The sequence below is a fragment of the Stegodyphus dumicola genome, chromosome 7, assembly GCF_044657685.1.
Source record: "Stegodyphus dumicola isolate Sdum_Otavi_A_Nest chromosome 7, ASM4465768v1".
NCBI lineage: Eukaryota > Metazoa > Arthropoda > Arachnida > Araneae > Eresidae > Stegodyphus > Stegodyphus dumicola.
Window position 1 is genome coordinate 44,538,053 of NC_140774.1, and position 13,131 is coordinate 44,551,183.

General features: G+C 32.4%; 1 protein-coding gene across 7 annotated transcripts in view; it reads left to right on the forward strand.

Annotated features, from left to right (window-relative positions):
• RhoGAP71E (Rho GTPase activating protein at 71E) overlaps positions 1-13,131 on the forward strand; it is a 164,546-nt gene that overhangs the window by 135,016 nt on the left and 16,399 nt on the right. For 6 of the 7 annotated variants that reach the window (XM_085820141.1, XM_085820146.1, XM_085820145.1 and 3 more), the window contains one exon: positions 4,035-4,262. In XM_085820141.1, the coding sequence (XP_085676267.1) occupies positions 4,035-4,262 (228 nt within the window). The remainder of the gene's footprint in view (positions 1-4,034; positions 4,263-13,131) is intronic. The other variant, XM_085820147.1, reaches the window with a different exon arrangement.

The following is a 13,131-nucleotide window of genomic DNA, read 5'->3' on the forward strand; positions in this document are numbered from 1 at the left end:
AAGTTTGCTTCTTTGAATTCACTGTTAAAAGTGTATTTAATTTCATGGTTGTGATTATGATAGTTAGGATGTAGAATATTCTTGAACTTGATGTAAAGCCTGAAGTATTTTTTCTCATTAAAAACAAATGCATGGGAGATTTTTGGATTAGAAAATCTCTAGGCCCTAATACTGAAAATTTTAGGGATAATTTATTGAATAGCTGGATAGCTTGTGAAAATTTTTTATATTCCATGAACCATTCTCTTTTTATTAGCAGTTCCTCATCTGTTAATTTAAACTTTTGTTAAGATACTTACTTCATTTAGATACTTTAGATTCAGATAATTTAATATTTTGTACAAGGAAGCCGTGGTGTACACATCAGATATTTTGTACTTGGGGCACTGTGAGAGCCCTACATGATATGTTGATGATGAGTCACAGCCAGTGACACTTAAAGTTCAGAGAGTGCCCAATGCCCTTTATCAGCAGAATAACGTTCGACCGCACACTGTTCACATCATCCAATGTGCTCTGCAAGGTGTACAGATATTTGCCTGCCCTCCGTTCTTTCCAATCAAACATATTTGGGATGTGATTGGATGACATTTGCAAACCATGTCATTGCCGCATTCAGAAGACGAACTGGGACAAATGGTTCATAGGGCACGGAGAGCCATTCCTCATGACACCATCCCTTGTCTCATTGATTCTGTACCTAGGCATGTTACTTCGTGTATTGCTGTCCATTGTGGTCCTACAAACTACTGAGCTGATGCTGTTCTTGCTATGTATTATGCATAATCACTTCAAAATAAATAACACTTATTGTTCATTGCTGCCTCTCTCTGTTAACCGAGTTTCATCCCTTTCTCCCCACTCCTTCTTGGTGTTGCATTTTCAGTGTTGGCTAGTGTATGTTAATACTTTGTGGTTTAAGTGAAAAGTGATTGTCTGGGTCAAAATGGCTTGTTGATCTACTGAACTTTCAATTGTTGGTGAAGAAAAATAATCATGTGGACCTTTTCAGAATTGACCCCCCCCCTGGAAAGAAAATTAAAAAATTATTTTAAGCAGTGTTGAGAAACCTTGTGAAAGAATGTAAAGCATAAACATAAATTAACATCTGATTAATTTAAAAATTTATAATTTCCACATTTTTAATGAAATTGCTCAAAAATTTGCATATTTGCATACATTTATTTGTATGACATTAATATTCTGAATTGTTAACTTTATGTCAAATTTTTATTAAAAGTTAGTTTACATGATTTTTAAAATGGGAAATCAATTTGATTTTTGAAAAATTTTTGAAATTAATGCTAAAAACAGTCAGCTCTGTTTTTAGCATTAATATATTATTTTTCTAGAGCAGGTTTTTCTCAAACCTTTAGCAGAAGTTACCCTCTTTTGTCATTCTCACGAATTCAGAATTCAGTTTTTTGCAACTTCCTGATTTTATCAGTCATAAATTATTAAATTTTAAATTTTAAATACATGTATAATAAGATTAACGAATTTTATAAAAAATATATTTTAACATTAACTATTCTTTGATAAGGGGAGTTTTTTTTATTTTAATTTTACAAGTATTTGTAAAATTAAAATAAAAAAATATTGGACATTTTACAAGTACTCTAAAAAATGCATATTATTCTTAGCACAATAACAATATGCATATGCATTTTAATTAGGCAATAAAAACTGTTGCCTAATTATTCAAAAATAAAATTTTTAACTGTTGTAGGGTCCTCTGTAATTTTATTTGATCTTTCAAAAAAAAAAAAAAATGTAAGTCATTGCTTAGAGCTGTAGTGTCATTTTTCTCCAAAAACCTGTATTAAAAATAGTAAACTTGTTTTCATATTTTTAACTTTACTTTTTGTGAATAAATTCTTATGTTTGATAAAAATTATTGAATGATAATAATATTAACCAACTCTTACTTTTTTCTCAGTTACTCCTGTTCTTTCTTTGAGTTTTGAAATAATAGTTGATGTACTTCATTTTGTAAGTGTGAAATGTTGCCCCTAAAGGGCAAATTTTACTATATAACTGATATGTTTTCGTCTAGTAAGATGCGCAAGTCTTCAGACATATGACTAACATATTAAATTTCCTATCCCTCTATTAATTACTGCAGAATGATCATAAAGTTTCAGAACTCTTAATTCAAAAACTTCGGTTAAAATTATTTATGACTAAAAAGAAAGAAAATCTGAAAGGATTCAGATTTTAACATCGCACCAAAAGATTAGTTAAGGTTTTTTATACTTTTGCTGAATATTGCAGGTTACCAATCTACTGTTGAATTCAGGCCTGCTAACACACTTTGTTTATTATTATTATTACACATTACTTTCTTCGCTCTCATAAAATTCAAGAGCAAAATCACAAAATATTTGAAAATGACATATTTTTAGAATTACCAATAAAGTGTTATGGGTTGCCATACCTTTTACATTCACTATATTATTTCTTTGAAAACTAGCCTCTCAAGTAGTCATCCGTTTAAAGGCATTATCATAAAAAAGAAAAAAATGTATAGTAATTTTAACCATTCCAACAAATATTTAATATTTCTTTTTATGCATCTCATTAATTTAGATGCATTTTCATTAAATCAGTTGGATTTAACAGTAAAAATTTATTATTAAGAATTGCATTTTTGCTTTTCAATCACGTGGTTTGCTATTCAGTAACAGAATGTTAAATATGTTATCCTTTATTAAATGGCAATTTGCTGGTGCATGGAGATATTCTGTTTGAGGCAGTGACAACACATTGCTTTCAGATTGTTGAATTTGTGGATTAAAATTGGAAGATAAATATTATATATTTTGCTAAATTGCAACAGTCTGGTGTAGTGATGAGGAAAATGTTTTATTTTGAACATTGTTACCTCTTCTTGTTTTTAAATTTCTGAATTTGTTAAAAAAATCATTAAATATCTACAAATATGAAATGAATCAAAAACAAATTAAAATTCTGACTCTGAAGTTTCTATGTTCTGGTGGATGACTACAAGTATTAAAAATTTGGGGGTTCTAGGTGCCATCATTTGTTCACAGTGCAATGAACATACATATATCCATACAGATCATTCATCATTTAATGTTGTTTTTAAATAATACATCGTGATAACATTTGGTGCCATCAATCTAAAAAGTGATTCAGACACGAAGGTGGCTGACTAATGTGCATTTCGAGACTAATAGTACCTTTGGTGCTAATAATATTGTTTACAGGTCTTATAAGTATTATGGCAACTTTGAGGAAATAATTTTAGTTTGAGATCACATCCATATTACAGAGGGCAAAATATTTATGCAGCCCATCTCTTCTTCCCCACATCTAAGCATAGATGATTTGATTTAAACAAATATTTCAGCCCCTTTCAAATTAATATGATTTGGATTTTTAAAATCAATAGTCCTTTAAATATCTGCACAGCTAATTTTCACAAATAATTCATAAATATAGGAGTTGATGAACAAAAAATCTCAGAGTTACCTTTAACAAGTTTTTGCTGTTTTTTATTAGTTAAAAAATATCAACAGTATTTAATTTATTAATATATGCAGCTTACAAGGTCCCATTTAAAAAAAATATCCAGCCTTTGTTCAGGAAAAGTGTAGCTCCTCATTTAGACATCTGAAATACTACAGAATAGACTTCTTGTCATGTATCTTTTCCACTGGTTTCTTCAGTGTTGGGAACATTTCTGGATGGCCTATCTAAAGAATGGCATACAGCTAGATTGCTGTGTTTCTCTTAATTTTAGTATGTGTTTGCTTATGTAGGTTGTTTATCCTGTAGAGTAATAATTTAATTGACAATATAACATAAGTGCATATTATGAGCTTGACGTATCCGTGAATTATGTGTAAGTAGCAATAGTATGTAGTAGAGTTTTTTTGGTCACAACACACTTTTTTTTTTTTTTTTTTAATTTAGAGTTCTGGAACTTTTTTATCATTCTGCGTTTAGCTTTTGCTTATTAAAATTTTGGCCTCCTGTGGCGTTAATCTAAGCCCCACTCACTTTGCCAGGCTGCTTCTCCTATGTGTTTTTTGGGACTTGATCCAGATGAGCTGAAAGCCGTTAATCGATATGCAGAGAGCACAAAGTCTTTATCCTTTCTGCCACAGGTCCATGAAAGGCAGACGGCCCGAATGCGGACACGCTCTGAGTGGTTTCTCAACCCTTCTCCTTGTCCCTCGCCGACTCCCTTTCATGTTCCACCGGAGATTGACGAGAATGAAGAAATTGCATTCAAGGTAGTTTTTTTGGTTATTTCTGATTATTAATTATGGATGTATTCTACATGATTTGTTAAATATTTTATTCACATACGTATTTTGTGAAAATTTTTAATTCTTTGCTCTCTGCTAGTTTAATAACCTTAATTTTAATTCAGGGCGTAATTGCTGTCATGAAACAATATATAGTCAGTAAGATCAATTTAAAAAAAAAAAAAAAAAAAGTATGGAATTTTGGTAGAAAATTACATTGAAATGTGTCTGGCATCCATAAAATAAAAGATGGATTTTTCATATAATGATTCGCTAAGCAATGTTGAATTTGGTTTTTCTGTGAATGTCTTAAATTGTTTTAACTGCTGAAACTGTAATAATAGTTTCTGCAAAATATGCATGCGCATTGAATTCATAAGTTGATGAAATCCTCATAAAATATAATTAATTATTTTTTGTTGAAAATATTAATGCTAATTTTTCTACCAATAAAATAGATGCAGTTTTTAACAGTTCCACGTTGGATACCGCATTTTTCCAAGTTATGTTCATTATTACAATGAAGATTTGAGTGTTAAGATTTTATTATTCTCATTTCTTAAAAAAATCATTCTAAAATTTTTTTAGTAATCTTGAGTACCATTTTATCTCTTTGCATCATTTAAGATAATTATATCTAAATTAATATTTGAAAAATCTATGCAATCCAGAACATCTTATGACAAGAACACTGTGTTCAGAAAGTTCCCAGATCTCATAGATCAGATTTGTTTGAAATGTGAGAAACTGTTATGTAGTTTTCTTTCAAGTAGCATCTGTTGGAATTTATATACTCATTCCAGTGCTCCTCACTTCTTTTGAAAGCATTGGAAGAATGCCATTTTTTAGTACCTCTCATAGGTTGATTACATCTTTGGGTAGCTTGAATTGTTAAAAACACTGACTCCATAGAACCATGTTTATAAATAAAAAAACAGTGCAGTATTTCATAACTGTCTAGTGCTGTGTGCGTGCATGTGATGATTATTTATTGTTGTTGTTTATGTAACTACAGTTTACAATATTTGCATGTAAGTTTATTATAATTCCAGGTATTGAAATCAAAATAAAAAATTATGTTTCATCAGAATAAGACTTTATTTCAATCTGGAAGTTCCATTTATAAGTAATTGACTTTGTAGTAGTTATTTCAAGTTAACTACAAAATGAATACAGTGCTAAAAAAATTTGTCTGGTTTTTCATACTTCTCTATTGTTAACCCTTTAAATGTCAAGTTATTTTGATGATTTGGGTGCATAAATTGTGAATTTTTTTATTGCAAAAATGAAATGTTTGCTGCGCAATCAAAAAAATTGCTGTGCACTTTGAACATAAACCTCTATCCTTTGAAACCTTCAGTGAAGTGCTGCATCTGTTGAATTTAAGCCGAAATAAACTTCCCATGATACATAACAATACAACACACTAAAAATGCCAGACACATTTCAATGTAATTTCAAATATGGGTATAACAATACAACACACTAAAAAAAAAATTACCCTGAGTGATTCTTGGGCATGGCATTTTTGAATACCAGTGTTTCGAGCATGACAGTTAAAAGGTTAAGTAGTTGCTTGTGTGACATTATTTTCATGTGAATGAATGGCAGTATGCAATTATAGCTGATCTTCTTAAAATGTTTATTAAAATATTAAGAAAGAACCATTAAGTATTGAAACAAAATTGAAGTAAGATTAGACAGTTCATTATGTACAAGAAGAAAAGATACTGAAAATGGGAATGATCAGAATAGACAATAGTTCATTGGATTAAAGAAATGTGCAATCAAAAGGAATACAAGCTTTTCTAAATAATTATTTTAGTATGTTAATATACCTATTTTATATGCACAAAAATATTGCTTTTTGCATGCAAGATATAGTTAATGTTTTGTTTCTGAAGACCCTCAAGGAATGGACGATTTTTATGAAAAACCCACTTTTCAGGTAATGTGTTGGACAACTTTTAATATAAAAAGCATGCCAGCTATCATTTGGTTGGATGTCATAAAACCAAATTTATGTGCTTTTTCTATCATAATCCTAAGTGTTGGAGCTGTAGATAGAACTTATTAAAAGCAACTTCTATAATCTAGAAATGAAAGTTGTGCCAAGCACTACATTGTGAAAAATGTTTCCTCATCTATTAATTTCTAATTAATAGAGTTATTCCTATATAAACTGTATGCTCTGAAACAGTTCTATTATTTTAGTCAGAGAAAATCCTATGATATGTTTGTTCTCGGTCCTTTTCTGTGTAATATGATAGTAATGCAATACAACTTTGAAATGGTGTAATTATAATAAACAGACTTTAAAAGGTAAATTTTATGTGTATTCAACCTTCAAAGAGTAAAGTAAGTATTTGGCATAATTGTTGTCTTGTACCGGAGCTTATGTGGAGGATAATAATGTTTTTAAAGAAATTTTGCAGTATTTTGTGCTAGATATTTAAAAGATTTATGCAATATTCCATGCATGGACAGTTTTTATTATTATTTGGTTTATTAATTCTTTGCTGTAATTGGTATGTATTATCATTTGTACTGTTACATGATTATTGCATTCATGCATGTTGCTGATTTGTAAGAAATTGCATTGCAAAAATAAACCTGTGTTGTTCGCATTGACAAAGTTTGCTATTTGATGGACTTAAACACTAGCAGTGACAATGATTAATGGATTTCAGTAGAATTATTTTGTGTGAGTTAAATGTGTCACATAAGGAAATATTATAAAAGCCTTCCTTCTTGGGCAGATAGTCCTCATCTTGTTCTCTTTGTAACTGTGTTTGTCTTAATGTTTTGTTAAGTAACTTATTCATCTCAAAAATCAACAGTAAATGGTCAAGCTACTTAATAGGTTAGTATCATCAGTTGAATGGAGAATAAATACCTGTAAAATGCTAATGATAATTTTAGGATGCAGTTACAATAGATTATATTTTCACCAAGTGGGTAGCCTCTAAGCATTTTCTGATCTCATGTTGTCTCTGGTTGGTATGCAATCATAGCATTTAAACAAATTCAGTTGGAGTATTAATCAACTCGAAGTGCTGCAACAACATCTTCTTTGCTCTTCAAGCTTCACAATTTCTGCATCAGTTCTTAAATTTAAAATCCAATTTCTTAAATGTACTTTAAAATTTAAAATACATACAGTAAATTCATATATCTGCATAACAATATTTTCCTGGGTGGGTTATATGTATTCATGTATTTTACAGGAAAAAAATTAATCCGAATTACATATGCATGTTTATGCTGATCGTTATGTTATCTGGCTCAGATAGTGAGATGCCGTTCCCAAAAATCCTCTGCATGCAGTTTATCATAACTAGATGTAATAGTATAAAGTTTTAAAGAGTGCATACTCTCAGATCTGTGCCAAATCACTATGTTGAAGCAAAGCTCTTCTGCATCAAGAGGTAAGTTTAGGCAAAGCGAATTCAATGTTCTCTTTTGCATAGAGAACATTGAGTAGATACATTATTATGTATGATATATGATTGGGTCTTCCCAAAAGTTCTACCATTTTTCAAATCAAAATGTGTTTTCTTATAGTTATTTTGATACTACTAAATATGAAGTGACCTTTATTGAAGCAAATGTGTAGGCATGGACTTTTCTGCTTATGTTGCATAATTGTAGCAAGTGTTGTGGCATAATTTTTGTTTTAGTACAGTGCTAAGACTAGAGAGCCCCAAAAATCATGTTCATTATGTCATGCTGTTTTATTTTTAAAAAAGGCTAGTCGGACTGTTTGTAAAATTTGTGCTGTATATGGGCAAAGTGCTGTTTCTGATGAACAGTTCGAAGGAGGTTTAAGAAGGCTAAGCACAAAAATTTCAGCCTCAGAGATGATGTCAGTTCAAGAACCTGTTAAAAGAAACAGTTTCTGAAAATCCATCTTATACAGTTCAGAAACTATCAGACAGAATAATAATCTGTACAGTACAGTACATGAGCATTTGAAGACAAATAGGACTGCATTTTGAAGAAGAATGGGTAAATGATGTATAGGTACCCTACAGAGTAGAATATGTTTGCTCAAATTTCAGCATGTGATTCTTTGCTGAAACGAAATGAAATACTTTTTTTTTAATTTGCTTGTTACTAGAAATGAGAAGTAGAGGCTGTGTAATAATATAGTAAGAAAAATATTGTGAGATAAACCCAATGAACCTCCTTTAACAACTTTGCAAGGGGCCAAATAGCATTCAAAAAAGTAATTATTTGTATAGTATTAACCAGGGCTGTGGAGTCGGTAGGGAAAATGACCAACTCCGGCTCCTAGAATATTAATGACTCCGACTCCTTCATATATATGTAAACATATACACAGGGGTACAGCTTATTTTTTTAATATAAAAGAAGTAATAGATGCTACAGAAAAAAATTGATGCATAGCAAATTTTTTATATTAGTTAGCATTTATTATGAAATGGAAAAACTGACATTAGTAATTTCTAAGAAACAGTAAAATTTTGGCAAGATCTTCTTTGTTAGAGGACCATAGATCCAATTTGATAAACTTCAGAACTGAGAAGTCTTTCCACACTGACTTGAGTAGGAAGAAGAGCTGTTACTGTTAGGGCTACTTCCTTTAACTTTTCAGAATAGATTTTTTTTTTTTTTTTTTTTTAAGTTCTAAAAAAGGTGTCTTGCAAGAACAATCATATTTATCTATTTCTTCAAAGGCCGTGTATAAATCTTGTTTGTACTTTTTCATTTTCATATCTAAAGGCTCTTGGATATTTATTTTCATTCGCTTTGCCTTAGCCTTTTCAATATTATCCAAATACGAAATCTAATTTTTCAGTGGAAGAGGATAGTAGAGACTCAGTTGCAATATCTGCAGTTTGACTGTCCTGATTTGAATACTCCAGTCGTTCTAAGAATAATTTCATTCTTAATGAAAGTTCATAGATGGCTTTCTTTGCCTTTTTAATTTGTTTATCATCCAACAAAATTCGGCGTTTTGGATCTACATATATTGAACCCAGCACGATCTTATTATCTAGCGAACTAGTTTCTCTTTTCTTCATTGAAGAAATGATTCCTTCTGCAATAAACCCTCCATTTCAGAAAGAACAAATGTCACATTCTTCCAGTTCTTCCTCTTGCTAATTCTTCAGATTGTAGCTTTTTTGTGGCTACATATGGCATTGAAAGAAGGGTTTCCAGTTCTGCAAGATCATTCCACAGTCTTTCTGTTTGTGAAATATTAAGGTTATTTACATCTTCTGAAAAAGTTCTTAGTTCTAAAAATAACTATATCATCAAATATGTACTTCTCCATTGCATTGCTGCTTTTACTGCTGGCTTCCTAAGAATGGCATCAATTTTTGGGAGTTCTTGCTGCTATTGCTGCTTACCTAAATTGTAACTAATTGAAGAAGTTTAATCAATAATGGCAAATATCACATCCATTCTCCTCCCTTATATTTATTTATTAATATGTCAATAAAATAGAAAATAACTATTTATTAATGTATATAGTTCATAAATAAAAATATTAATTCAGTTTGTCATTAATTTTTTTTTTTCAATTCACTTTAATTTCATTTCAAATTCAAACTGTTCAACAAAAACTCAAGTCGGAGCCAACGTGTTTTTTTAGCAACTCCTCCTTTTACCCAAAAATCTATCCGACTCCACAGCCCTGGTATTAAGTCTCAGGTTTGGACTCGTAGGGAGTTTTGGATTTTTCTAGATATTAGATCATCAGTTTAAATCTAGTAAGGTGGCATGTAGAAATTATAAAATTAAAAATAAGAAATAATGAAGCATTTCTGATCTAAAGGGTATCAAAATTTATGAGAAAAGCTTAATATTTATTTGTTTACTTTATTAAACATTTCTTTCAATGTAAGTTGTTACGTTGCTTCATTTTTTATGCTAAAACTGTCTCTTTAATTCTATAGACAGATATATTTTCTTGTTCACTTGCAAAGTTCCATTGTTCATGTCCTATAATTGCTGTGTCGAGAATACCAACTAACTTGTAAATCGAAATATTTTCATTTTCAATAACCTCTCTATCACTCTCTTCATTGCCAGTAGTGGTATTTTTGGGATCTAGAACCAAAGTACAGATAGCGGCATTTGTTAATTGATTGATGATTGAGGTATTGTCATCGCAATGAAAAACTTCTATTATATAATCTTCATTTATTACCGCTTCATTACATTTTTTTCCAAAAATCTATTAATTGGAAAATTTCACCTTTGGTCTGTGATATCCTAAAACCTTCAAATTTACAACAATCATTTTCATCATCCTCACAATGAATTATGATAGCTGACCATAAGGTATGTCAAGCATTTTTTAAAGTATCTGGAGACGCATCCTCCCTTGATCTTTCGATGCTCCGATATCTATAGGCTGAATGATGGATGTACAATTCGGCGAAAAGAATAATATGGATGCATTAGCATTCACTGAAACTTTAAGTGAAGTAGGAGCTGTACAGTTGACTACAATCAGGTCAGTATTTGCATCATCAGTTAAGCCAACCGAATTCAAATGTTGACGAGCCTTGGGTATGAAATGATTTTCAAACCAATTGTTCATCAACGCTTGTGTCATTCATGCTGTTTTACTTGCAAGATATACGAGGGCTATCCAGAAAGTAGATTACGTTTTGGAATAAAAAAATAAACAAAGTATAGGAAACAAATTTTATTATATACAGATGAAAGCCACACTCAAATACTACTTTTCTACATAGTCACCATACAAATTAAGGCATTTATCGTAGCGATGTACGAGCTTGGAAATTCCTTCGTCGAAAAATTCGGCCGCCTGCGCCTTCAACCACTTCGTTACCTCTTCTTGCAGCTGTGCGTGGTCATCAAAACGCTGCATAGCCAGCCACTTCTTCATTGCTGGGAATAGGTGGAAGTCGCTCGGTGCCAGGTCGGGACTGTACGGCGGATGAGGAAACAACTCCCACTTAAAAGATTCAAGAACTTTACGAGTGACATTTGCCGTGTGGGGCCGGGCGTTGTCGTGAATCAACAAGATCTTAGAGCTCAACATTCCTCTGCGCTTGTTTTGAATTGCTCTTCTGAGTTTTTGGAGAGTTTGGCAATACCTTTGAGAGTTTATTGTAGTGCCTCTTTCCAGGAAGTCCACCAAAATTACACCTTTTCTGTCCCAAAAAACAGTCGCCATCATCTTCCTTGCCGACATTGTTTGCATGCATTTCTTGGGTTTTTGGGGAGAACTTGTGTGCCCCCACTGCATTGATTGCAATTTCGTTTCACAGTTCACATGTTTCACCCATGTTTTGTCACCAGTAACGATGCGATCGAGTAAAGAGTCACCATCCTTATGGTAAGCGTCCAAAAAGTTCAACGCTGCAGCCATTCGCTGATTTTTGTGGTCCTCTGTCAAGATTTTTGGAATCCATCTTGCACAAAACTTGTGGTAACCAAGCTTTTCGCTGATGATTTCGTGCAACAAACTTCGCGAAATTTGTGGAAAACTCAAAGAAAGTTCCGTTATTGCGAAATTTCGATTTTCACGGACTTTAGCATCGACTTTTTCGAGAAGTTCGGCGGTCACTATGCTGGGTCTCCCACTTCGATCTTCGTCGTGAACATTGGTTCGGCCATTTTGAAATCTTATGACCCACTGACGCACTCCACCTTCAGTGATAATGTTGTCCCCATACACTTCACGAAGCTGCCGATAGATTTCTATCGGTTTACAGTTTTTTGCAGTCAGAAACCTTATTACTGAGCGCACCTCGCAGCTCGCGGGATTTTCAATTAACGCAGACATTTCAAACTGTCACAGTATCTGAACGGAGCACAGCACGAACCTCTCACTAGCACGGCTAGATGCAGACTGAGCTGCGCAACGCTCTGACCCCAAGATGGCCGCGCTAGCCCCGCCCCTAGCGGACACAGACGGAAACGTAATCTACTTCCTGGATGGCCCTCGTATAACAGGATAATCTTTACTTCTTTAAATGCTTGAGGTCGTGTATTATTATTTCCAATTATGAAAAGTTTACACTTGTGTGTTCATGTACCTTGCAACGTTTTCGCATGCCAAAATTGTTAGTCTCGCTTTGGAATCTTTGACACCAGTTGGAGACTTTTCTGTAGAGGTTGCCAAGGTATTTTACTGTACATATTGCCAGAAAAGACCAGTTTCATCAGCATTGTAAATTTGTTCTGGAGATAACTTTTCACTATTAGTGAGTTAATAAATTCATCTGCAAACAGTTCAGCAGTTTCAGTATCAGCTGAGTGTATTAGCTATCGTGAGACTGGGAACGAAAGACACGTTGTTCCACTAAATTTTGTCTTGCTTTTGTCACACACTGAGACTATTAAACCTGAATTGTATTATTTTAGTTATTTATCATACTTATGTCTATTTTTTGTACATGCTCAAGGCGTACCCGAGTCCTCAATAAATAAATTCCCACATATACTTAAGGCTTATCGAGGGCCGGCGTTAGGTATCTTACTGTGTGATGCAGTTTCTGCAGGTCCTAAATTCTGCTGTCAAGTGTCTCCCTAAGTCCTAAAATTTTGCCGTCCCTAATTTTTGGATCCCATTGCTTCCCTTAAAGTTTCTTTTGTCATCCTGAATGTTTTATGCTCAGTGCTTCTCTAAATTCCAAAAATTTTGTCTTCTGCTCGGTGCTTCTCTAAATTCTAAAAACTTTGCTCTCTAAATCCTGCCATCTGGTGTGGCTATACAAGCTCTGTGCCATGTTGTGTGTTTTTGTGAATAACAATCAGTTATTCATAATTCAAATAGCACTAATTGTAATCTTTTATCCTATGAGTATCATTAACAAAATATATTTTTAACGTAGGGAAAGAAATG